Source organism: Brugia malayi (assembly GCF_000002995.4).
Source record: "Brugia malayi strain FR3 genome assembly, contig: Bm_v4_Chr2_contig_001, whole genome shotgun sequence".
Classification (NCBI taxonomy): Eukaryota; Metazoa; Nematoda; class Chromadorea; order Rhabditida; family Onchocercidae; genus Brugia; species Brugia malayi.
This window is the reverse complement of record NW_025062476.1, coordinates 3976622-4003311: the sequence shown is the minus strand read 5'-3', so window position 1 is coordinate 4003311 and position 26690 is coordinate 3976622. Positions and strand designations below refer to the sequence as shown.

Here is a 26690-nt window from a genome sequence, read left to right as displayed (position 1 = left end):
CACTTTTATCAGTTTCATCATCAACATCATCATTGACATCACCATCATCGTTATCATCGTTATCATTTATGCTACTACAAATTATTATTACTACTACCATTTGGCTTCTTTTACCATTTTGTCCACATCGGTTTGCATTACTTGTGAATAGTCAGCAAATTGATTGTGATATTTTGAATCCAAGATGTCGGGAACATTCTCGACAAGTGATCCATGGAACAACTCTTAAGAGCAAAACTTCTCGATGTTTACAAAAAGATATTTGGCTCATTCCAGGCAATGCTGATGCAAGCTGTTGTTAGTTTCATTTCAAATAATACGGCTTATTAAAATTAAAAATTTTTTCTTTAATTTATTTTACTTTTCTTTTCAAAAAAAATAAAACAAAAATTATCACGCCTAAAAATAAAAGCAATAGTAATTGCAATTATAATAAGTAAATAAAATAAATAACTAGATACAAATATTATTTTCATTTTTCTAGGCTTAGCTTCTTTAAAAAATGCAAACAAACACAAATTATCGATTCTTTTTTACTGAATTCATTTAAACGAATTCAATTAGAATTATTCATTGTAGTCAAATTATCAAATAAATTTGTCACTGTTGAATAGTTTAAAAGTACTTTGATAAATGCCATCACCACTACTTCCGCATCAGGACATTTGACACTCACGATTTTTTTTTTTTTTTTTCAATAAATTATAAAAACTGAAAGAGAAAAAAAAGTACATACACGAAAAAAATGAAAAAGAGTGTTTTCTGTATAGCATAAACACTTTTACATTTTGTCAATTTTATAAATCCAGTTTTAATTATTGATAGACATAGGAGAAAAGTAAAAAAAAGAAATTACCAATAGATATTTAACTGTTTGAATTGGAGCTGAAATAAATTATGGATCAGGTTAAATGAATAACCGGTTTTTCATCCATTCAACATTATTATCTCTCATCATCCGGATCATTTCCAATAATTTATCCTCTATTTAACTACCAATAATAAATCGTTAAATATTCATAATAAATCGTATCATTTTAAATTATTTGAAAGATAGCAGAAAATTAAACAACATACAATGGCTATCGAATAATAATAATAATAATAATAATAATAATAATAATAATAATAATAATAATAATAATAATAATAATAATAGCAGATAGAGCTTTTAACTGTGACAAAAGTGGATGCTATAACAATAACATATTAGATATGATAACAATAACATATAAAAAAATCATGATTAACAGTGACAGTGTTAGCTGTACCACTAATACTTATAGTAGATGCATTAACAACAAGAAATACAAACAATAACAATATGAAAATTAACCTAATATTAGCATATGTGATATAAAGGCTAGAGTGGGATAATGAGTTAACAGTGGGTTAATTTTAATTTTACCAAGTAGAAAATTTTTTAAGCGAGTGAATTCAGACAGAATTCAGTTATATATATTCAGATAAAAATGAATTCAGATGAATTCTGCAGATGGATAGGCAGAGAAGCACATTTTTATTGAAAATTAACATTTATAATTATTATTTGTTGAATAGGAAATGTAATAAGCTTCATTTAACATCCTGTTAATCCATAATATTCATTCAATCATTTATTGATTAACTAATCAGCTAAGGAATGAAGTAATATTAAAAATTTAGAACTTACATCAATTAATAGATCAAACTATTAAATTGGAATATTTTGTGTATTTGGAATAGTTTCGAATATGTAGAAGCTGAATTAATTGATGAATAAATCAGTAATAATAAAAAGTTTTTAAAACTAATGTCATTGTATCATGCAAAAAACAAAATCCAACTTTATTATATATTTAATTTTTTAGCTCGACCTGGTTCAAAAAAGATATTGGAGGTGGATCCACGACAAGTAATCATTCATCCAAAAGTAGTAAAACTTCCTGGTTGTTTTAATATTGAAATCAAAAATATTCGTGTGCTAGATAATCATGGCGCAATTGGAAATAGTTTGTTCGCAAAAGTTGAATATCAGTGGTGGAATGTAAAAGATTTCGCAGATTTAAAATGTCAAAATGCTAGCAGCAATGGATGTGGTGGTTATGGAAATAATTGGTAATTAAAAAATTATGTATATATTTTTTAATAGAAAACTTTTTCAAGTTATATTTAAAATACTTATTTAATTTTTTGAAATTTGCACTTTTTTTCCGAATATTTAGTATTCCAAACTTTTGCCAGCAATTAATACTTTTTTCACTTTTAAGTTATGTTTTTTATGAATAGAAATTTGAACAGTAGTGAAAATACAGTGATATTTCTGATAAACTAAAATAGTTTAATGAAGCTCTCATTTCATATATTTGAAAGTTTATTAGCTAACAACAGTGTTTCCACGTGCTAAAAAAAGATAAAAGATCAGTTATTACCAACGAAGAATGACCATAGGTCACTTTTTAATACTAGAAACTTTGACCTGATAGTGCACTTATATTGATGTGATTTCTATAGTTAAAGATATTTTCAAGAATTCACAAAACCACTTCTTATCAATTAAATAAAATTTATACTATCAAATATTTCAAATGCTTAAAGAAATATTTAGCATAATATGCTAATTTAAACTGTTTAAGTTAGCTTGATGTTACAGTCATCCTAGCGTATAAATTTAAAATTAAAAAAGAATATAGTATGTATAAATATTAAATTAATACTTTAATTTTCGAATAAATAATACAAATATTGATATCGTTAACAAACAATAACTTATCACTTATCATTCCAGTAATATATTAAATTAAAAAAAAAAATTTTTTTTCTGTACAACATATTTGACAGCTATTACTGTAACATCTGCGAAAGTTTACATCATTTACAAGAAGAGAGAGGAAAATCAGCATTGACAGATCAGCTTAAAGGAATTAGCTGCCCAAAATATCCAGGATTCTATACTTTCAGGTAAATATATGAACCTAATAAACTGTTGAAGTTTATTTCACCTGGTTAATTAATACAATCCAATTAAATAATTATCTGTCATCTAGAGAAAATATTTCATAGTAGTTCATTTACTATTATTATTGAAGTAATTCTCCAGTTCATGAGTGATGCACTTTACATTTGTGTACATTTAGCTTCTCTTCCAGGAATTTTATCACATTAAAGGATTTTCGATAGATTTGAGCGATGTTGATTTAGCTTGTCTCCTATTAATTAAAGATAATTGAGATAGTCTCAATTAGAAATGATATATAGTTAAAATTACAAATACGCCATAATTTAGAAAAGAATTTTGTTTCAATGATTGGACTGCTTTTGATAGTAATGGTGATTGTCAATTTGATTTCTTCCAAGGTGACAAGTTTTCGGACTATCGATCTGCATTTTCTTCCTTACAACAAGTTGGATATGTGAGCTTTACCCTACTTATCTTTTTTTTTAAAATTCACAAATGAACTTTCTCTTGCAAACTTTTTTCATTTATGTTTACCTTATTAAAACAAATTTTCATCCCGCTATTTCGATAGTGAATGATTGAGATGAATAATTTGAATAATGTCAGAGTTTTTTTATGAAATTTTTACAAGCTGTTATCTAAGATTACTAAGATTTCTCAATCGCATCTGATTTGTTTTTAATATATCCTACTTTATCTGAACAAACCGTCCTTAATTCTGATGTTGCTCATTTCATCATTATATTTCAGCAATTAATTTACTTTGTTCAATATTTGTTATGAATTTCGGTTAAAAATCTAACTTTTACTATGGAGAAACTTTTTTCTTAAGTGTTTCTTCAATAAATCAATTTTTCTCTCATAGGGTACCGTAGTGGCAAAATTGCGCTTAGCAGCAAATGCAACAGATGAAATTGCTAGAAGAAAACGAATCAAGGAAACGCTAATTGAAGAAAACATACGAAAAGAGTTAGAAGAAAGAGGAAAAACGTGGAATATTGGTAATGAGCAGTTCGAGAAATTTCGACTGTGGTATATCAATTACCGCAAAGATACATGGCATAGGTAACAGAAATATAACATTAATAAGTAAGAAGAGAAATGAAAAACAAATGATTCTCAGAAATGTAATTTTAACCATAAATACTACTGCTTTCTTTAAAATTTATATTTGTTAAAAACACAGAAGAATCAACTTATGGTTCTATCTCTACACTTATGATTTTAACTACTCAAATACATTTATTTCCGGGTAATTAGTTTGGAATAGCTTTACAATCTCATCATGCATATTTAGTAATGACTAATACAACATTACCAATGTACCAATATACGTAGTTTTGATAAAATGACATTTCATAAGTCTATTCAAATTCAATGATTTAAAAAATCACATTTCATAGATTTTTATACTTTCTACCAAGATTCCAATTTCCATCAATGGAAATTTCCTACATTAATTATTCACTAATACAACATTACAAATGTCCAGAATTCTCTCAACTTCTAGATTTCAATTTCATTTAATTTCAGGGAAGAATACTTACCCTGGCTCCTGTATGAGAATGAAATCTCATGCATACGAGTCACTTTCGACGTTTGTGAACGAGTCCCCAAACGTAGTCCATTTACTGGTCAGTTAACCTGCTTTTAGAATGAGTGCTATTTGAAAAAGAATGACTAATAGTGCATGATGATCTCCAACCGACGACATCAATTTGACATCAATAACTACTGATAAGATAAAATTTCATTTGTAATTTCATCATCAATTCACAAAAGTTTTTCATATATACAGTTAGAAGAAAAAGACTTTAATTCCACCACTGTGAAAACATTCTCATATTCAACACCATACGTTCGTGCTATTTTCAAAATACATATGTAAATTCGGATCAAACAAACTTGTTAATTTTACTTTCTTTAAAATCTGTTAACAAACTAGGTTTTATGTTCATAAAAAAGAAGAAAAAACGAAAAAAAGTGATATCGCACTGGAAATTTATATCGAAATCAGCGATCTGTAACGAAACTTATATGCATATTATAATCTAGTTGATGATTGTAAATTTTGCTATTCTTTGTAAAATGTGTTGTATACAAGAAAAACACTTAAAGCAGATGGATGACATAATTTATTTCCTGATTTTCTTTTTCGTAAGAAATTTTCTATACATGTTCATGAAAAAAAGTTAATGCTCTAAAAAAAGAAAAAAATTCCATCAGCTTTATATGTTACTTATAGCTGTTATTACTGCCACTGTTAATTCATAATTTTTATAAAATAAGGAAATGTTTGTTGCAGAAATAAAAATGACTATGAAATGCTACACATATTACAGTTATCGAGTTAAATTTCTCTCGATCGTATATTTGCTATTTCGCGGGCTTTTCTTCGTCTTTCCAATATAAGTTCACGTCGCAGTTGTTTACGCTCATTTTCTTGATGCAGTCTATCCAATGCCTCACGATGTCGAATTATTGCGCGACCCAACTGTTCACTCGTCATTGCTGGTCGTCGTGATCTATGTGGTGTCTCGATAGGCTAAATTAGAGCTATACAAGGCAAAATCCCTAACTTGAAAAACTTTTACGGTAAATGTTTCAGTAAGCCAATGATAGTTTATTTAAATGCAAGGTTCAAGTGAAAAAAACATTGCATGAAGAAGACAATTATATACTTTCGACAACGAAGTCTTTTAGCTGCTTTTTCGACTACTCATTAATAAAAAATATCCCTCACCAATTCACTGTTATCTACATGAACCGGGGAAAGTACATCATTGGAAGTTAAGTAATTTCGCTGAATGATAGCGTCCATTATACGCTTTTTAAGTTCCTCCATTTCTTTCTGCTTTGCAATTTTTACTCTCTCCCGGATTTTTGCCGCATTTTCAGCACTTAACTGTCGCACTTGCTGATATCTACAATTTTTTGATTGTTAAATTAAGTTGAAATGCTTTATTTATACACTATAAGCTTTGAAAACTTTGCTCATTCTTAGGAGAAGTAATCAGTTGATGTGGAATTTCATTCATCTTTTAATTTACTAGCAGGCAACAACCATAGATTGGTGTTATTCTGAAGCTATCTCACGACAAAAAAAGGTTATTAACAAAACGAAAGACAATGTAGATCTCACATGACATACAGCAGACTGAAATGTAAAATAATAAAAAAAGATCATATTCATAAAAACTGAGACAGTAGTTACAAGCTTTAAAAACAAGATACCAGTTGAAAGATTTCAGTACTTCAAATGTTTTCTCCTACACTTTAATACATTTCTATCCAATATTTCTCTCATTCCATATATTCCATCTATAGAAGTTGATAGAAGAGGAAGAGAGAGAGAAAAAAAAAAACAACTAGTGGAAGCTGAAAAAAAAAATGTAGCTTCCCTGGTAATATTATTTAAAATTTTACTCAAACATTAATAAAAACAATAAACCTAAACTTATTGATCGATCCATACTGCTATAATCATAATAATTAAAAGCTTAATACTTATCATGCCTTATCAATCGACGTCTTTCGCGTTCCTTTCGTATAATGTTTTCTCGCTGATTTGGTGTTAGTATTGCTAGTTGCAAAGAATTTCTAGCAGCACCACTACAACGTCCCATTTAGAAACCTGAAATTATTCTCACCAAGATAGATAGTCCTGGTTTTCTTCATCGTTATTAAAGTAATTTCAACTGCTAAAAATATTATGTCAACGAAATCTTAAAGCAAAAATTGAATACGACAAGTCCGAAACAAAACGCAAATTTGAAAAGATTTCAAATCCGAATAACAAATTACGGCCGGTAGTGGTAGCGATGGGAAAATTCGATGTTTCATTTATTGCAATAACATTTATGTTGCTGCACTTAATTTAATTCACTTTGGTTAATTTTGTAAATGCCGGTTTTGATTATTTTTCTTTTCACAATGCACTTACATATGAATAATGATATATTTTTAATTGTGGGAGCAAGAAATTTAGATTTAGAAGTCAAATTTGAATTTTAAATATAAGAGTCAAATTTCGGTTTTTTTCAATTCATCTTTTACATTTGCACTGCATGCAAATCAAATTTGTTATTTGAAATTTCTTCTTTTCAGCGAAAGTGATAATTAACTGAAACTTTTGATTTGAAATTGCATGCATCGTTTTGTTGCTAAATGATAACGAGTTGTTTTATTTTTGACCTTCCCTCAAACTAAGTTGTATTTTTTCATATCATAAACAAAAAAAGAACCAAAACTCGGGAGTATTCTGCATAGTCTTATTTCACTTTACAGTGTTTTTTAAAAATTATTTCCTTATAAGTAGTATATTACTCATAAAAGATTATTATATTGCTGGTAACCTCATTTACTATCACAGTTTTTCTGTTATTTACTTTTTAATTATTTTTTTGGTAAGTCGAGTCATATTACAGTGTATTCTTTTATATTCTAGTCAACTTATATCACTAATCAGTGATTTGTTGTGATCATAAAACGAACAATACGCGAATTTTCTTGAAAATTTCTTTCAGATTTGTTGCCTGGATTGAATGCATGGTTGTGGAAGTGATAACGAGCAAATAACTGACTGTAGTGATATGATTGTTGCTGATTTGGTGGAACCTATTGCAGGAGAATCGGAAGTATAACGTTTTTCTTTTTCACGATATTCATTTGTTGTCATTTTATGAATTTATGTAATTAAGAATGATACTTAAGTAATTAAGAATGATTGATTTGGAATTCATTTGAAATAAATGATATACTTAGACGTTGTATACTTGAACAATTTGCAGGCACGTTAATAACTTCCGTAATTTAAGCATGAAAACTTAAATATTTAATTGGTACTGAAATATACAAGATTTAAAGCAGAACTTTAGTTCTGTTGGTTGTATGTTTCTATCTGTAAACTGATACGGAAAGGTTTTGTAATGCTCAGAGTATTTGAAATATTCAAATATTTGACACTTTTAGTTTAATTCCGATTGAATACAGTGGCGAACTGTTTATGTTATAGAAATAATCATTATTATTAATCTAAGTTACCAATTATTTTTAATGGCAAATAATCTATTTAAAGTACTGGGGATCACCTCACATACTAATTAATGATTAATCACATACTGATTAAGAATGATTAATTTTCTATATAGATTCATCAGGTTTCATTATTATTAAGGATTGTATAGACTTTTTGAAAATAATTTTTTTCTAGTAGACAATGACTAATGGAGCGTTAAGTACACAACCATTAGTAAAAAACTGAACTGTGCATATAGAAATAAAAATTAGAAGCTTAATTTCCGATTATTTCGTAAGTTGCTAGGATCAATTAATTACATTAAAATTACAGCTATATGTTATTTCTGTCCAGCTATTTTTTATAATTTAGTAAATATTATTATTATTATTATTATTTGATCACTGAAGAATCAACAATTTACCATTACTTTCAGGAACATAAGATTCGATACCGAAGTTTGTCGAAATGTGGTGGAGAAAAACTTGTGATTCTGGACGATTCAGTTACAATTCAGGAATATCCATCAGGTGTAATTCGACGTAGACTTACAGCAGATTTCGCATTACTAGATGTTAGTTATCATTATTGGTTTTTTTTTTCTTAAAATGTTATTTTCATTCATTTATGTCTTGCATTTTCCACTATAATGTTGTGGTTGTTTATGTACTTTTGATCTTTTGTTTATTTGAGTTTTCATATCATATTCTTTTCTTCAGATTCTCATTCACTTTTTTTTAATCAAAAAATTATTCTTTAAAATTCATCTTTACTTACCGACTTTCAAAATTATCTTATTTTATCTTTTATGGACTCTTTTAATTCCTGCATCTTTAAGCTTCAAAAAGCTTTTCTTCACCTCTCAACTTTCTACTCTAGTTTTTTTTTTTTTTTTTTTTTTAGGCATTTTGGTGTGAATTTCCGAACAATTCTGCTGATGTCGATCCATTGCATGGTGTTTGTCTTATTGGACACAAAAATCTTATATTTGCTTCTGATACTGATTGGATTTCTTACACAATTACACTACCGTTCACTGTAATAATTTTAGTTATTTGATTAAAAAATTTTCCAAAAGCTAAAATTTGTGCTATTACTAGATACCAGATGAAAAAAATCTACGAAAGTGTGCATTTTTGTCGTTTTAGACATTTGGAACCCCAATTATCCATTCAAATTTAATTATTCGATCAGATCGTGGACTCAATTGATTTTGCAGGTAAAACGCGTATTTCGAAGTGCATTAGGCTTGATTTTGCAACGAACTGCCCCATTACCGTCATCGTAAGGCTTTTTTAAACAACTTATTTTTCAATTAAATTTGCATTAGTAGCAAATTGTCTAAAGGATATTAGTAGTAACCAAAAGTTAACAATGGAAATATTGTGTGATAGCATTCATTTGCAAATCACTTAAAGTTGCGTTACTATTTAGAAAATTTATAGTATGTATTTCAGAATTGCGAATTTCCCACACTTGTTTTCATTGTCACATCCGTACTGCGAGATATTACCAATAATATCAAAAAATAAAGGTATTTTTACCTTTATTTATTCTGAAGGGAGTGATTTATTTGAATTTGAGCATATAAAATTTTATAAGGATAAAATAACTATTGAAGGTAAATTTGGGCGGCATCAGATTAAGGTAAATGACTGACTTGAGGGATAAAAATATGTGTAATTTCAACAATGTAATTTGTTTAATATCTATGAACTTGTATTGTTTAAAGTGGAGAGACTTATTAAAGAAGTGCTAGTTTTGACAACTATCGAAAATACTTCGATCATTTATAATATTTCAATGTACATTTCAGATTCAGAAGGTTCTTCACATTATGTTTGGGATGGTACCGAAGTAGCATTGTTAGAAGCATTAAATGATTGTCAACTTTTATTAACTTACTCAACGACTGCTCGAGTTCATTCGTTGTATTGGATACGAAAAGCAACAAAAGCGGAGTGGAAATGTGCAGCAAGTAAGGCGGAAAGTGTTGTCTCATGTAATACAACACTTACACCTGTTGGTTAGTTTCTTAATAACTTGAAGGAAATTTCAGGAAGCTATATTTAAATTTGATTTGTGGAGTGCCTTAAAGAATATCTTCTGTCATCCTATCTCATATTAATAATATCAATTACTGAAATCCTTGCAAGATGTTTTAATAATAGAAATATTCACTGTCATTAGTAAATCAGTTTTAAATGCATTGAAGTGAACTGGTAGTAGCTTTTTGTAGAGACTTAAAAGTGGTACGAATTGTAGTTATATTCAGTCATTTACAGCGTATTGCAATGTAGTTTTTGTTTTTGTGACTTATCATGTTAGCTCATTTAAACTAGGATATTTTTAATTTTGTTTTAATTCAAAATTTCTAATACTCAGGAAATTAATCTTTTATGTTCAATTAATGTGTATTACTATGCATTCTACGCACAACACAACAAGTAGAACTTAACTGATTTTCCTGGTGAACAGTGTATGAAAATTAGTGATAAGAATGAAATAATAGTATCATAGTTAAAGTTGTGAATGAGATTTGAAATCTTTTACTTCATTTATCAGGTCGATCAAGTCAACTATCTACACCGCAAATGGGAAGTCAATCAAGGCATCGTTTTGGCAAAAATGATTCGTTTGCTGGTGATTTTTTCTTTTCTTTTTTTTTGCATATTATGATAAATTTCCTTTTTTTTTTTTTGATTTTTGCTTGATTTCTGCTTTCTTTTCTAGAATTCACGGAAAATTAATCCTTTTTTCAGATGATATTTGGGTGACACCTCAAACACGATCAGTTCGTACACGATCCATGACTGCAGCAGCTGCACTAATACAGTCCTTACCTTTTCCTACTACAAGTCCTGCTCAGCGATCTTCAACGAAGTTAGTTTTTTGATATTGTGTTTTTGTTAATTTTATTTATTAAAAATAACACTCTAAGTTGCTTCTATATAAAAAGAAACCGTGTAAAACAACGTTCGGTTTCTGTTTAATCTACTATCGTTACAATAAATAAATACGAAGTTAGAATTTGAAATATCTCAGCGGTATAGAGCAAAGTTTTCTATTTCTTATAGTTTGGAAAGAAAGTTGAAAATTAATTTGACTTCACTTGCAGCCGATCAGTCACAGATTCTCCGATTTTGCGCTTACGAGGAGGAAGTAAAGAATAATTTAATTTAATTTCGAAGGGAATTCTAGATTTTAAAATCACTTTCTTTTTCCCTTAAGCTTAAACCCTAATATTACTGAGAAAAGCTTTGTTTGATATATTTATCCTCTCAAAATTTAATTGCAACTACAAAATATGAAGAAATGCTTCTTTCATCTCTTCTTTCAAAAAGCAGACTGAAAGTATAATACTGTTGTTGAATTTCTGGAACCTTCCGTTTATTTGCTTGATTATTGGTCTGCTGCGTAGTTTTTACTATTGAATTACTTATTGTTCAATGTTGAGTAATTCCATAGAAGATCCATATCTTTTCGGATAATATGTAATATCAGCTATTTTTAAGCGATTTCACATCGGTTCAGTAGAGAAAAAAAATGGTGATATATATCATTGTAGGTGCACATACCACGCCTCGCCTTAGTTCATTTTGTGATGATAGTATTATTTCCTTGATTGAAACTCGTGGTTCAGAACTCGATCTTCTGGCACCTGAGGTAATTCATTTTTTTGCTGTTGCTCATTCTGCTTTTTCAGACTAAATCTATTTTCGTCATTTTTCTTGAAATTCTCTTGTAGATTTGTATGGAATGTATATGGACTGAACGACGTCAGGTAGATCCTGAAACAAGTGGTCCTGCAACTACTGCATTTCTTACTGAAGGTTTAAGTTTACCTTTTGTAAATAGGTTTGGAAATTTAAAAATCTGTTTCAGTTCTTTTTTTTTATTATTATTACAAAAATAAGAAGCCATTTTTCCATAGCATTTCGTTAAGACCATTCGAGAAATAAATATAATAATTTAACAAGCAGAAGTATGGTAATTATGATTTTGCATGTTTACGCTGTTGAGATGACCGTAAGTTGAATACTTTCGTATATGAATATTAGGGAAAAATAATAAATTGAAATCAAAATGATGCGGGGGAATCTCATATCAGCTATAATAACATTACTTTTCATCCACTTAATGATACATTGTTTTTCGTCATAAAGCAGTGATACGAGTAATTAAGATATCTAAATTTCGTTTCAGATTTTATCGGTCAAATGTATATATGTTTTTATCTAGCAGAGCAAAATCTCTTAAAATGTGTTCGGGGAAAAATGCATGATGAAGGACGAATGACTATAAGTTCCTTTACTACAATTCCGTGTAAAGGAGCTGCAGATGTCAAGGTATGCTTTTTTATGTCTTTGAATTAAGGATGGTATTACATATTCTTTTCTACAGGGACGAAAAATGATGGCAGTGATTGATCTCGATGGTGCTGTGATTCTTTATAGTGGTATTACTCGTATCGGTGCTTTATATGGGAATTATGAGTTTATAAACCTCAAAGAATCTTCCGCTAACAATCAAGTAACGTATATTTTGTTGACTCATTTATATTTAGATACTTCCAAATTAATGAATGACGTAACAAAACCATCATTACTTGGTTTTTTTTTTTTTTCTATTTCTTAGTGTAGATTTACTTCTAATTGCTTAGAGAAAGCACTAAGTTTAATTGCCTAATTTTTTGTATTTAAAAGGGAATATAGAAATATTTGATTCAGTTTTATATTGAATTAGAAATATTAATGGATTCTAGTATGAGGTTGCAGTTTCCTAATTATATGTATATAGCACTTCACTTCTTTTTTCCTACTCATTTTGTAAAAAGTTGAAAATAAATGATATAGAATTTTTAGGACATGCAAGAGCATACGGTCACTCGCGGTCTGTCAATATGTGCTCCAGTTGTTGAATTGCGTACTGCCTTTGTAGGTCATATAATCCTAGTAAGTTTATCCCAAAACATTTAAATTCATATATGTTCAATATATGTTCAAGTTTTCATTTTTTTCATAAATGCAGTGGAATTCCTTATGTCTAAAATGTTTTAATATAAAGCGACTGTCTCAATTCAATAAGTAATAACTAAATAGTGTTTTGAACTTTTGACACTGAATTTCAGATATTTTAATAGTTTTAATTTGAAAATGAAATGAAAACTTTCAGTCAATATTTTTGAGCTATAATGAAAAAATCCGATTGTTGTAGGAGACACAGAAGCATGAATTGGTGATGTGTAAGCTGCCGTCAATTGCATCCTCACCTTTTGGTTATTTCTCCTTTTTTTCATCATTCTTTTTTTTTTTTTTAAAAAAAAAAAAAATGGTAGATTATAATTTTATCTGCTTTATTGCCTCTTCATTTACATTCTGTTTATAGTTGCTGAATGCCTGTCGCAAGTTTGTTCAAATTTACCATTAGATAAAGCAATGAAACTGTCGTCATCTTGGTGCACGAGTAATACTTCTGGTCTGTTAGATCACTATTATGATAATCGCATTGCTGCAGAAGTTGCTATGTTCGTACAGTTCCTTTTTGTGCAATGTGGACTTCACATTCAAGATTTTCCTGTTTTCCGCGAAGTATTTTTTTTTTAATTAAAAAAAAATTATTTTGGTTATTACGTTATTAATTTTGAGTTTTACATTTAGTTTCATTTAGGAAGTATTTTACACCATTTTACAAAATTCTATGCATTGCTTTTCTTATACTATTTCACTTTGTTTCAGAGCTACATTTTTCCTGTTTGTGTTTTATGGAGATTTTAAAATAGTTTAAATGAAATTTCTGATTTATTTTTAGATAAACTTACTTCGAAGTCGATGTGAAGAAGAAGTGCATGAAAAGAAAAAGCGTACTGAACATTCTAAGCATATCGGTGTAAGTGTATGAACTGCTTAACTATTTTCACTTAAGATTTGTGTTAATAGTGGTCTATATATTTATTAATGACAAGTTATTCCTTGTGGTGGTCAAAAATATCAATTTTTTATTGATTTTTATCGAAGCTTTTATTAGCTTATTGTGTAGTTGACATTAATTAAACAAAACATAATAGTTATATTTTTCTTTTACAATTCAACTCATTTATTTTACTTGCATCGTTTATGCTCAAAAATTCTTTCTATGTTTTAAGCTAGATTTAGACAGCTTCCAAGAAAATTTTGGTTTTGATAAGCTTTTTTTTAATGATTATATTAGTTTTCCTGATTTACTTAATAATAGAATTAACTTAATTTCTATGCACAGAACATGATTTGTGATTTAAAGAAAAAAAGTTTAAAGCGATTTTTCTATAACTCTATGCTTGGAGTTTTCGAGTTTTAGTTTTTTTTTTTTTTTTTCACTTGGTACATAAGTTGTCATTTCAGCAATGCAGAATGCGAGTTTAAAAGATTTTTTCAAACTGTGTTTCAGACAAAAAGAAATTTTAATTTCAACAAATATTTTTCAAATATCATGTTATGTCTCCTAAAAATTATTCCAGAGTTGGCAGAAAATGAAGCATCTCTGTGTCAGCCGATGGTGGAATTTTGATAACGCAGAAAATAGTGCCCCAAAATGTTATAATGTTACAGTTAACGATGACGGCAATTTGTATAATTATTCTTTGGCGATATTTTCCGGATTGCATGCTATTTATGAATCGGCTAAATTGGATAGGCGCACAGTTTCGTTGCTATTCATTTTAGCATCATCACTACATGCTTTTGCTCAGTAAGCACAGTTAGTAATTCGAGGAAGATCCGTCACATGAGTAGTATAGGCGTTTTATAAAGTAAATTACGATGTAATTAGCTTCGTAGCTTTAGAAATTTCCAATAAAGCTTGTGATTAACAGGAATAGTCTCTTTTTCTGGTAAGGATCCTCAATCATCACTTTTAGAAGTTGGTTTTTTTTCCGTTTGTTAGCGAAAATTTTTAGCTTTTTTTGGCATGTATATTATCTTCAGAGTAAACTTGTTTGAATTGTTTGTTATAACGATAGACTTCAATTAATTGCAAAGAATTTGAGACATGTTTCAAATTCTGTTACCTTAGTCTCAAATTTATGTTTCAAGAAATTGACATTCGTGATTTTCAAAACGCTGAAAATTTCACTGCAGGGTTTTTGATCTAAAGAGTTATGGTGATTACTACAGAAAGGACTTTTCCATATTGTCTAATCACAATTTCAAAATTTTGGAGGGTAAGTATATTTAAAATTTTTTTTTGCTTGGTATTGAGTAACCTTCATGTCAGTCATCATTTCTTACATTCGCTTATAATTAGATATCTGAAAGCCGATAAATCATTGAATTATATAAAAGTAATTGAGAACTTGCTGTTTAACTTTTAAATTTATAGAGCTCTGCACAAATAAGCATATAGGAGCTTTCATATTTTCATAGGTGGACGAAAAGTGCTTCAAACACTTTTAATGAGTTCTCGTTTTTCACCGGAACGTATACCATCATGGCATGATAATTTGTTGCGATTTTTGGACAACAAGAGCCATCTGACATCAATCACATCATCACATTTCTTTGCACCAATTGTAATTACAATTGCTATTGGATTGAAACGACTGGAAAATATTGTTGACGTTCAGGTTTTATTGCTATTTCAGTATCTATCATTTATTATCTTTTTTGACGTATTTTATAATTTCTAAAATTCTGCTTTTAGTCATTTTTCCACTTTGTTTTTTAATGTATTTTTCAACACGAAAAAATAATGTGATTTTACTCTTGGAATTTTACCAAAATTTACGAACTTCTAACGAAATTTTGATTTACAAATTTTGTTTTCAGAAAGTTCTAGGAAAATCGTACGAGAAGAAGCTACGCTTAACCAAGGCTGATGCGGAACAGTTTGCAACTATTCTGGATGAAAATTCTTCAGCAGTTGAAAAGTTTGTTTTAGCATTTGGGAAAGCTTCAAAAAATTTGTGATTTGAGTTTCAGAAGAATATTTGAATATGAAATCTGTGAAAATGATTTGTACAAGTAGGATAGCAAAATTAAATTTAGCTTCTATTTCTTTATCAAATTAGTAAATATCATATTGGATGAATGATATATATTTTTGTGTAATTTAGGATATTGAGAAATTTTGTCTTCAGATGAATAAAATGCATGGATAATTTTCCTATGATCAGAATGATAAGTAGGACATTTAGTAAGAAATCAGCAATCATTAGTATCAAATGTCAATAACCGTTGTTTTTAGCTAAAATCGAATTTGTATCCAAAAAATGTTTGGCAGCAAATCTTAGCGAATTTAATAAAGAAGCGAAGTATGACTAATAAAAATGAATTTTAGAAAAATTTTTTTTTATTTTGTAGATGTGAAAAATTGGCTCAGTTGTTCAAATTAACGAAATCATCTTTGTTAGATTTGCCACCAGCGGTTGCTATAATTTTGTGTGAATTACTTTATGAGCAGTCAACAAAAACTTTGCACTTTCTTACGCCTGCAGTACATCAGAAAGATCGAAGGTTTGTGATGTAAATTAAAAAAGAAAACAAAATCTAAATAATTATTATTATGTTCAGTATGTGCTTACTACAGCACACTGCAGTAGTTGATCAGATTTTTTTTTATAATGAAGAGAGAAATTTGATTTTGAATCACGAGATAGCTTAAATTTAAATAAGGTTTAGAACTTTAGGCTAAATACTTTGTAAAATATTTCTAATTAAGCTAATTTAAATTCATTTTTAGTATATATATATATATACTCAAAATCTATGATTGAAAATTTTCAGCAGTTTGAAAAATCTTGTTTTTCATCTTGTTTTTAGAATCTTATTTTCTAAATTTTCAGCCATGTGCCGTCTGAGGAAGAAATTTTTTTAATTACACGACGACGATGGAAGCACGATTTGCGCTGCATTAATGTAATACAAATGCTTGATAGTCGACGTCCAATTTTTATACCATCAAGTAATGAAGTAAGTTTTATATCTTACTATATGAGTCTTAGATTTCTCTCTATCTTTGTACACTTTTCATCCAATATTTGGATAATATTTATAGCAGCAGTAACTTAAAAGTTCTTTTTTTCTGCACAACGAGATAGGACTGAATGATATAGACTTCTCTTTCGATGTATACATTTTAAAAGTTATTTGAAATCATATACTTTAGGTGATTTACAAGAAATTAAATAATAGAATTAAGAGCTAAATATTGCAGTTTCATGCAATTGATGAGATTGTGGATAACTGAAGTAGTTAAATTGTTGCAAAAAGTCGCCTCAAAATTTATTTGCTCTTAAGCATAGATTTAAACTCTGTTATTATCTAGCATAATTTTAACTTTATCATGTCATATACTGAATAATAGGATGTGATCTAAAATAGTGCAGAAATGTTATTTTACTTATTAATACTGAGATCCACTACCTCTTCCAGACTCTTTCGGAAGCGAGTCAACGTGAAATGGCTGAACGTCTTCTGAAATCCTTTAGTATGCGTAATATAACTCATGCTTTTGGACGTTCAACTCTCGATTTTCGATCTTTTTCACCTCCCCTCAGTCGACCACGTGCAATACCACCACTTAATCTCCAAGGACGATTACATCCCTCGAATACACCAATTGAACTATCACAAAGTGAGGTATGTCTTTTTGCTAAATTTGTCTGATGGAACGGAAAAGCCTAAATACAATTAATAAACAAACATAATAGCTTGTTTACTGTAAAATATCTTTTATATTATACAATAACTTCGATTTCCAAAGAATTATTACGTTGTAATTTAATTGATTAAAGAGATAAGTAATTTAACAATTCAGCAATAAATAAATACACAAATACAGTTCAAACATGAATTTGTTCTCAATGAAATATATTTCATGCGTTCAAAAATCGGTTTGATTTTTTTATAGTGATTTAAAGGTGTCACTAAGTAGAAAATATTAGCACATTCAAAAGCAAAACTTTAATATTCGTGGGAAATTCTTTTGTGATATATTAATTGCTGTTGTTAAGATGCATTTTTAATGGTTAAATATAACTGCAATGAAGATGATATATAAAAGATAAATTTGTTATAGTTGGTCAAGCCGATGATCAAATGGGGTGCTTTTTACAACGCTGTAGCTGCTGGATTATGTATTGGTGATTCGGATAGTTTACATCTTGATAGTGAATGGCTTGCGATGAGTATTAATAATTTGGTATTAAAATTTAGTATTAATTCTTTGTGTCTTAAATCAGAAATCGGCCCGTTCACTTCCATAAAGATAGATTAAAAATTAGAGTAGAGAAATTAACTATTACCAATGGCAGTTTTGATTTACTTTTCATTTCACTACAGCAAGGTCCAGAAGCTGCTGGTTTGATGTACGCATTTGGATTGAATGGTCATATAACAAGTATGAATTTGTTTACCATACATGAACTTTTGAGTAGTGGTGATCCGGTAATGAGCATTGCAATCTTGCTTGGATGTGGTGCAAGTCGGCGAGCAACTGCTGATGTACAGGTAGTGTTATATTAAAAATAAATTTGTCTCTAGGCTTATTCATATGCTTATCCATTCTTGTGAAGCTTTTTTAAAATCCATCAAAGAATTCGTTACCTGTGTATTTTTTTTTTTTTTTTTTTTTAACATGACAACATGAAACTCTCTTCATGCAGATGATGTTGGATGCTTCTGAAATCTTTAAATAAGCTAATAAAGTTCTGGCTACTGTTGTACATTTAACATCATGTTTCCGAAATATCAATACTCCAAGAACTAAATTAAAAATAATCATTATTTGATGTTGTATAACCTTCATATCGTTATAATGTCAGCAATGGACATATAAGATTTCATTGTAATATCATAAAATTAGTAATTTTCCTAATTTGCAGATTGATTTTATAATTCACTATAACCGTGTTCTACAAATTAAAAAAAAAAAAAGATTTGATGCAAATTTTAACAGAATTCTTTTTGAAGATATTTTCCAGTACATTTAAACTTTTAAACTAATTTTCAGATGTATAAAATGATGGTAACACATTTACCATTCATGATGGGTCCAACATTACTTGAACTGCATATCGATACAATGATTCAAACGGCGGCACTTGTTGCACTTGGCCTTCTCTTTGCACAATCATCACATATGGGTATCTTAAGTCAGTTAGTCAATGAGATAGGTCGACCTGCGTGTCCGGATTCTGAACCACCCACTGATCGTTACTCTTATGCTCTTGCCGCGGGTTTTGCCATTGGTCTGATTGCTCTGGGTTAGTTGAATTTTCCTTATCTTCTTTATAAATTATAAAAATTGTCTTATTTTTTAACCGAACAGACAAAGAAACTGCCAATAAATTTCTATTACAAAAATCTTAGAGAATTTTTTTTTTCTTTTACATATCATTAATGATTGATAATATCAGCTTTGATAAAATACATTCTCTTCCTTGAATTGCAGGACGCGGAGAAGATTTGTTGTCGAGTGTCCCGTTTGTTGAACAATACCCTGCAATAGCATCTAGACTTATCGTCCTAATGGAAGGTGGATTACGATCACTATGCGTATTTCCTTCGACTTCTTCGGAAGGGCCTTCGGGACACGCTACTACTTCCTCAACTTTTTCACAGTCAAATCATGTTCGAGAATCCGAAAATGTTAATCCACACTTGACAGGTTAGCTTCATTTTCATTATTCATTCACTTTATCTAGGAACATTTATGAGCTAACAAAGTTTATAGGATTCAAAGGGTACAGTACCTTATTTTGTTTAACACATCGCATAAAATATTTGGATAGCTTTGCTCGTAGTGTTTCTTAATCTTTTTTAAGTGTTATGACCGATTCGATTACTTCGTATATCCAAAAAAGCTTATCATGCCTGATTATTCTAATTAAAGTTAGCATGGAACCTTCAATTATTCGAATTCAAATTTCGTGGTTTTTCGTTGGAACTGTTGTTTCCTATTTGTAAACGTGTTACATACTTTCACATATTTTGTCTCTTCTAGGCTATCATATATACTCATTTTTCATCTTTTTTATGCACAGTGTGTTGGCAAAAATTGCGTGAAGAATCATTTCTCGAATTCTTATACAACTTGCTCAAGATTATTGTAGTTTATTGTAGCAAGCCCAGCCGCCGTTGCTTTTGGTCTAATGTATCTTCGAACAGAGAATAAATGGGCAGCAGAAAGTTTGAAAATCCCTGAAACAATATCGGCGATTGAGGAAATTCGACCTGATCTTATTTTACTGAGGTGATCTTTTTGGTTTGCTCTCATAAGATTAAGTTTAAATTCGTAATTATCAAACTGAATTTTATTTAAGGAATCATTTTGTTTAAAATTTAAAAAAAAAACATGCTTCAAAAAATCTTCAAAAAAGAGATTGAAAGGCTTTCTTGAAATTCTTGGTTTCGAGAATGCTTCTCTTGTATATCACTTAATTGTAACTAAGAATGATAAGTGAATATTTGGAAACAATCAGAGATTTACTACTTGAGTCGTAATGGCAGTTTTCAGCCATAAGTCACAATAGAAGTAGTTTTAGGACACTTTGCCGACATCTTGTTTTGTGGAATGAAATAACGGCTTCCAAGCATTGGGTGGAAGAATCAGTACCTCCAATTGTGCTAAATTATAAGCAGCGTTTGTTCAATGAACAACCGAAAGCTGTCATTGATGATGATGAGGAGGAAAACTTACGGATGCTACAAATAGCGGTTGATAAGCAAACAATAGCTCAGGTCGCTTCTATTACTTCCTCTACTATCTCAGCAATCATTTTACTAGGGAATGACAGGGACAACTTCATCTTCTCTCATGTCCCATGTACTGCTGTCTTTAATGATTAATTATCATCAGTGTGATATATCATTGAGTTTTATTGGATGTCGGGCATATGTATCATCTCATGAAGCTAGTCTCGAAATCATTGCGTGTAATGGAAGCAATGGTGAAGTTATCAATGTTTACATGTTATTTGGTTCAGATGTTTTTTGGTATAATTAAGAAGAGCTAATTGTTGTGAAGAGAGTGATAGCAAAAGTACCAATTGATCTATAAATATATATATATGTGTCGTATAACACATTGTTGAAAATCTCAAATTATAAGAAAGATAGTAGCGTTTTATTCCGTAAAAGTACTGGCAGAACATTTTTTTTAATCAAAGTTTCTGTTTGCATTAGTGGTTTCGTCTTCGGTTACTCATTTGAACTGACATGCTTCTATAAAACTTGAAAAAGGCTAGTCATATTAAGATATTACTCTATGATACAGTCAACATGCCTAACCCTATATAACGTTTTACAATAGAATGTTCGAAATATTTTGTGGGACAATTTATTCTTTTTAGCGTTTACCACTGTTCGATTAAATTTATGATGTTCGAATTGATGATTCTGGATATATTAAATGTAGAGATATTAATCCAAGAATCCTAAAATTCATTAATTTTCCCAAGAATATAATTTTTTAGACCTACCTGAATGTCGTAGCTGGTGCCTGCTTTGCAATGGCTATTCGTTTTGCATCGACATGGAACTCTGAAGCCTTCAATGTAATCGTAAGTTTATTTCTCTTACTAAAGGGAAAAATCTAATATTTCTAGTCGAGTGTAAAAATCCGATATATCTAGTTGAATATTGATTTTGTTGGATAACAATGGAAATTATTCGAATCATTATTTGCATATTCTGGTTTGTTTCATAGATACAGTTAAACTACCGCTGTTACTTCATTCAAAAAGTATTTGTTTTTTATTTTCATCGTCGGTACTGTTTCTGCTTAATCTAATGAACAATCATTTAATGTTTAATACCACTTCTAACTCTTTCGACTATTTTTCTGTGTCTGCTCATGTTTAACTTCTCATTTTTAAATAGATTTTTTAAAGAACTTTATTTATTTATAGTGGTATTATATAAGGTTGGTTTTACCAGCAAGTGAACAACAGATTTGCAGCAAGCTAAATCTTGCCGCCGGCGTTACAGCTTGCCTGAATGTGCTTGGTACTCTGGTTAACTCTTTGGGCATCGTATGTTTCTTCTTTTCTTCTTTTTTATTTGTTTTTATTTGTTTCAGAAACTTTTGCCATTTCTTCTAGGTATATACCAAAAAGAGTTGAAATTCTCAGGACACATCCCAAATAATCATTTTTCCACCTTGCCTGGAATACTGTACCATTATTGAGTAGTTTAAGGCTTACAATATAAGAAATTATATTTTTTAAATCTGTTTTACTTTACTTAAGACAAATGCGTTAGAACTTAGCTATAATAAGGAAAAATACAAGAGTTAATTTAGAATGTGATTTCTTCGTTTTTCTTAATAATGAATGTTTGATATTATCATCCCCAGTTACTGTGTTACTTTTTTTATTTCCAGCTTATGGCCGGTAGTGGAAACTTACAAGTGCTACGTCTTTGTCGATTACTTCGCACACGTGTAACATTACCAGAAGCGTATCGTGATAATACTTCACATAATTTGTATGCTGCTACAAACACAGTAATGGGAATGCTAATGCTTGGACGTGGGAGGTTCAAATAATTGTTTCTTCTCCTGAATTTTTTTTTCCCTATCTAAATTATTTGAATTGTCTATTGCAAAAAGTGTAAAGAGAGCAGCAATTTTATTTAAATTGATTTCTTCTACTTTCAATTGTTCTATTCTCCGCACTTTTTCGAATTGTTAGATAATTTAGAAGTTACTTATCCATCAGTCAAATAGATTACCATTATTTGCTATCAGTTCTGCTCAATTCATACATTGATCTGTGATCGAGAGGAATACGGGAGATGAAATTATCCGTTATTAATTAATTACAAAATATATTTCTCTACTGATAGTGTCCTTTTTCAGATATGCATTGAAGACAGATGATTTATCAGTTGCTGCACTTGTTATTGCATTCTTTCCAGTCAGTCCTCATGCGCTTAGTGATAATCGGTAGGTAACTTCAACTGATAAATCTTCTTTTCGAATCCTAACTAAAAAGAAAGTATAGGTTAATTAACAGTGGAAGAAATTAGTCTCAAAACCAGTTGCAATTCTGTGAGATTTATCTCTCTCCTATCGGAATGGCAATTCTAAAAAAGATATATCGAAAAATATTTCTTAACGAATTTTAAATTTAGCTTGTAAATTCAAATTTCGGTTTGTGAAGTTATAGAAGTTTTCAGATTGGAATATGTATTATTTCCAATATCTGAAAAATAAATTTTTATGATTTTGGTTTTGTTTAATGAGTTAATTTCACTCCCATTTATACAATTCTTATTTATCAGATTATGCAAAATGCAAATAAAAAAAGTTTTCTCGTCTTTAAAAAATAATAAAGCAAATATTGGTGATTATTCTGCATGTTTTTTTTTTTTTTTTTTTTTTTTTTTTCTAGGACCTATTTACAACCTCTTCGATTACTTTGGGTAATTGCAGCCGAGGAACGTTTGTTATGCTCCATCGATGCAGACACTGAAGAACTGGTAGAGCTCGAGGTTGAAATTACATTTAAGGTAAAGAGTTTTATTTTCTTTGCTTAATAAAAATTTCGGTTGTTAACTCCTTATTCAAAATTAAATTCTTTCAATTGCACTGAGTTTCAGTTTGTTGTTTTCGCTATAAAATATCTCTAGGATTTAGAAGCTTTTTAAAATTTCAGGGATCTAAAGTTATATATCCGGATGTTCTCAATCTTCGTACACCTTGTATTATACCTGAGTTGAGTTTACTAAACAAAGTAAGTGCTTTGTGCGAAATATTAAAAAAATTTTGAATGGGAATGTGGCGTTGGAAATAGTATTATAATTATTAAAGGAATTCTGAAACAGTATATATCGAAAAATATTCCTTAACGAATTTTAAATTTAGTTTGTAAATTTAGATTTCGGTTTGTGAAGTCATAGAAGTATTCGGATTGGAATTTCAGATTCAGATTGGTGGGCAGGAATATGAAAAGCGGATTTTTGATTTGAGGCAGGAATCAGACAAGCAAAAACTGGAGGAGATTCTGAAAAAGCAACATGGACGGATGGTAGTAAACTATTTAGGGCAGTAAGTCGAAGTTTTGCTAAACTTTCAAATGTGGATTAATAGACGGGATTCTTCATTCTTGATTTCTCTCAGTACTGAATTAAGTTATGAATTCTCAGATTTCTATAGTACAGCAACCGGTGAGAAAGGGTGGACAGATCATTCTTTAACCTAACTTCCAATAATGAATATTACAAGAATTGAGACTAGGATTAAGAAATAATTGAAACTGTATAGAAGCTTCATCCAATTAAAATTGCTGGAAGTCATTTAAATGTAGGTGTGATAACTTTTAATTTTTAAGGATATTTTTATGAATTTAACTTTTTCGATATCTTACATCTGTCCCAATTAAAAGTATTGACATAAGACTGAAATTAGTTTGTATTAAATGATACTTCGCATTTGAAGCTAGACCTTTTACAAAACGATGTGAAAAAATCATATTTTCATAGCACTTTAAAGAAACTGACCAAACCGGATTAATGAATCTTCATAATAACTTTTCCTTTCAGGAAGGAACAAAAAATTGTTGTTGCAACAATAAAGCAAATGTGCAGTGCTGAAGATGATCCGATGTTAATGTCAATATGTGAGCAAGATTTACTCAATGCAACGCAAAACGATCAAAATTTCCGACAAAAATTCGATTTTAATCTACCGGAAACAACTAGTGATATAGAAAATATTGAAGAACCAAATCTCTCTTCTTTCGGATCCTGGATACGAAATTTTCAGCTCGATAATGGTAGCATTGCAGCTTATGACTACGCTTTATCATTTGTTAAGGTATTTTTGCTAGATATTAGACATTATACAATCATTCCCATCAGTTTTCTTACTTATTGGGAAATTTTTCCCGTTTTAAATTCATATTCTGTCTAATAATGTTGAGACGAAGAATGGAAAAATTAGAAAATGAAAGTGTTATGTTAGGAGTTGTGGAAGATAAGACTTTTTGAATGAAGAGTAGTTAGTGGTTGATGATTTCGATATTTACACATTCAGCTGTAGTATAGAGCTGCTAGACTGGTTAGTATGTAACTCAGTGCCTAAAATTTATAAAATTGGAGTTAATGAAAAATTTCCAGTTTAGATTGATTAAACTGAATCTAGAATATGGATCTTAAATTTTTTGCACTACTTTTATATTTATGTTTCTGAAAAAAAAAAGGAAAACTGAATTACTCGAATCGCTTTAGCACTTGTTTAAATGTGACATCTGCTATCGAAATATATACGGACAACATTTAGCGTTTAGATTTGACATATAATCCTGGAATATAAGTCGAATTCGCTAAGGCTCAAAGATCTTTAAATATACTTCAGGATATGCTCCAAAAAAATCCGCCTCGTTTTGCACGTACTCAGTACGACTTGCTGGATGCATTTCTCGAAAGAAGCCTATTTGATCAAAACGATGAATGGCCCATCCGTTCGAACGTTATCCCTAATGAGCTTGTCACATCATTAATGTAACGTAAAATCACAGTTCGAAGATGCAAATAATCCACTTCATTTCACTGTTCGATTTACCCAACAAATTGTTTATTTGTCGTTATTTTTGAAATATACTTCTGTTGCACATTTTATTCATTACATATCTACTTTTTCTTTAAATGATAACTTAACAAAATCGATTTACTTTTCGCATATCTACAAATTAAATTTTAACTCCAAAATATTCAATTCCTGTAGCCTTCTTTTGTGTTCTCCTCATTGCATATACTGGATCTCGAAATATTATTTTTCAAATCGTATACTGCCCACCTCCCTCTACTGAGCACTGTATAGATATTTATCACAAACCGGTTACTTTCCAGAGAGGAAAAGAGGATGGGATAGGTTTGCACGTCGATCTGAAACAGAACTAGGAGCTACAGCTCACGAAATTAACATCTAAACTTCAACAGTTCGAAAAATTAATATTTTCCCTTTCACTTCCTCTTATCGATTTGATTGCTCTAAACCAACAAAATAGTTATTCCCTTTTCCCATTTTTTTTGTTGTTTAATGTATCATCCTAAAGCATAGAACAATTTGCATTGCTCAAACTTTTGTATAAAATATGAGAAGCATCTGCTTGATCAAGAAAGGAAAGACTATAGAGGAAGTCGTATTTCATTAGACTTTTTCAAAATTTGATGAAATGATATGAATAAAACTTCACATGGTGTAAAATCCTTCAAGTCAGTGCTTTGAAAATTGATTCTTGGATGTATCCAATAGAAAAGTGTTTCCACTCATTATTGGTTAATGCCACCAAGCTTGAAATACATCAGTAGCGCAATACGTACAGGTGTATTTTTATTCGTTTAATAGCACATGTGAATGGGAAGAAATTAAAGTAAAACCAAGCAATCAGTAGAACACTTAAATTCAAGTTTTATTTTGCACACCAAAGCTCCCATTAGTTACAATGATTAAATACGATATAATCTCAAATTAAACTTTTAGTTTTACATTATTTCATTAGCAACATACAATCACAAATTAGAATTTGAAACGTTTTGACAAAGAACAGCTCTAACACAGTTCTAATAGAGAGGCATTCTACTATGAAATGATAGCTATAAAATGTATCAAACCCAAAAATTATCGAAGCCACAGTGTTCGGTAAAAGAAAGCTAATTAGTGGAGCAATGTGGTGACGTTCACTCCATTTGCAAACGAACAAATGAGTTAAACATAAGCATAACCAGACTGGACGTTTCCTTCCTTCAAGACCGA

General features: G+C 29.8%; 3 protein-coding genes across 4 annotated transcripts; 2 read left to right on the top strand and 1 right to left on the bottom strand.

Annotated features, from left to right (window-relative positions):
• Positions 1–68: 68 nt before the first annotated feature.
• Positions 69–4592, top strand: Bm3542 (Uncharacterized protein; the record flags this gene model as incomplete). The annotated part of the gene is made up of 6 exons (XM_001893606.2): positions 69–297; positions 1851–2097; positions 2821–2940; positions 3266–3392; positions 3804–4003; positions 4472–4592. The coding sequence occupies 6 exons, from the start codon at positions 69–71 to the stop codon at positions 4590–4592; spliced, it is 1044 nt and encodes a 347-aa protein (XP_001893641.1).
• A 696-nt stretch (positions 4593–5288) lies between these two features.
• Positions 5289–6564, bottom strand: Bm9434 (Uncharacterized protein; the record flags this gene model as incomplete). Its single annotated transcript, XM_043078337.1, has 3 exons — positions 5289–5483; positions 5682–5862; positions 6455–6564. The coding sequence occupies 3 exons, from the start codon at positions 6562–6564 to the stop codon at positions 5289–5291; spliced, it is 486 nt and encodes a 161-aa protein (XP_042934271.1).
• Positions 6565–7482: 918 nt separating this feature from the next.
• Positions 7483–25439, top strand: Bma-mat-2 (meiotic check point regulator protein, putative; the record flags this gene model as incomplete). 2 transcript variants are annotated; one of them, XM_001893603.2, is made up of 39 exons in its annotated part: positions 7483–7575; positions 8392–8529; positions 8859–8993; positions 9175–9239; positions 9413–9489; positions 9772–9981; positions 10521–10598; positions 10718–10838; positions 11074–11117; positions 11524–11621; positions 11704–11788; positions 12162–12304; positions 12360–12488; positions 12821–12910; positions 13173–13233; positions 13344–13546; positions 13767–13844; positions 14452–14681; positions 15071–15153; positions 15356–15555; positions 15758–15858; positions 16292–16444; positions 16774–16900; positions 17363–17569; positions 18009–18131; positions 18272–18439; positions 18942–19194; positions 19383–19598; positions 20054–20183; positions 20476–20671; positions 21406–21492; positions 21841–21963; positions 22314–22468; positions 22791–22877; positions 23326–23443; positions 23590–23667; positions 23857–23981; positions 24476–24749; positions 25290–25439. In XM_001893603.2, the coding sequence occupies 39 exons, from the start codon at positions 7483–7485 to the stop codon at positions 25437–25439; spliced, it is 5232 nt and encodes a 1743-aa protein (XP_001893638.2). The 2 variants fall into 2 exon arrangements, with proteins under 2 accessions (XP_001893638.2, XP_042934270.1); XM_043078336.1 differs by lacking the exons at positions 7483–7575; positions 8392–8529; positions 8859–8993; ... (23 more) ...; positions 18942–19194; positions 19383–19598 and having other exon boundaries at positions 20083–20183.
• Between the last annotated feature and the right edge of the window lie 1251 nt (positions 25440–26690).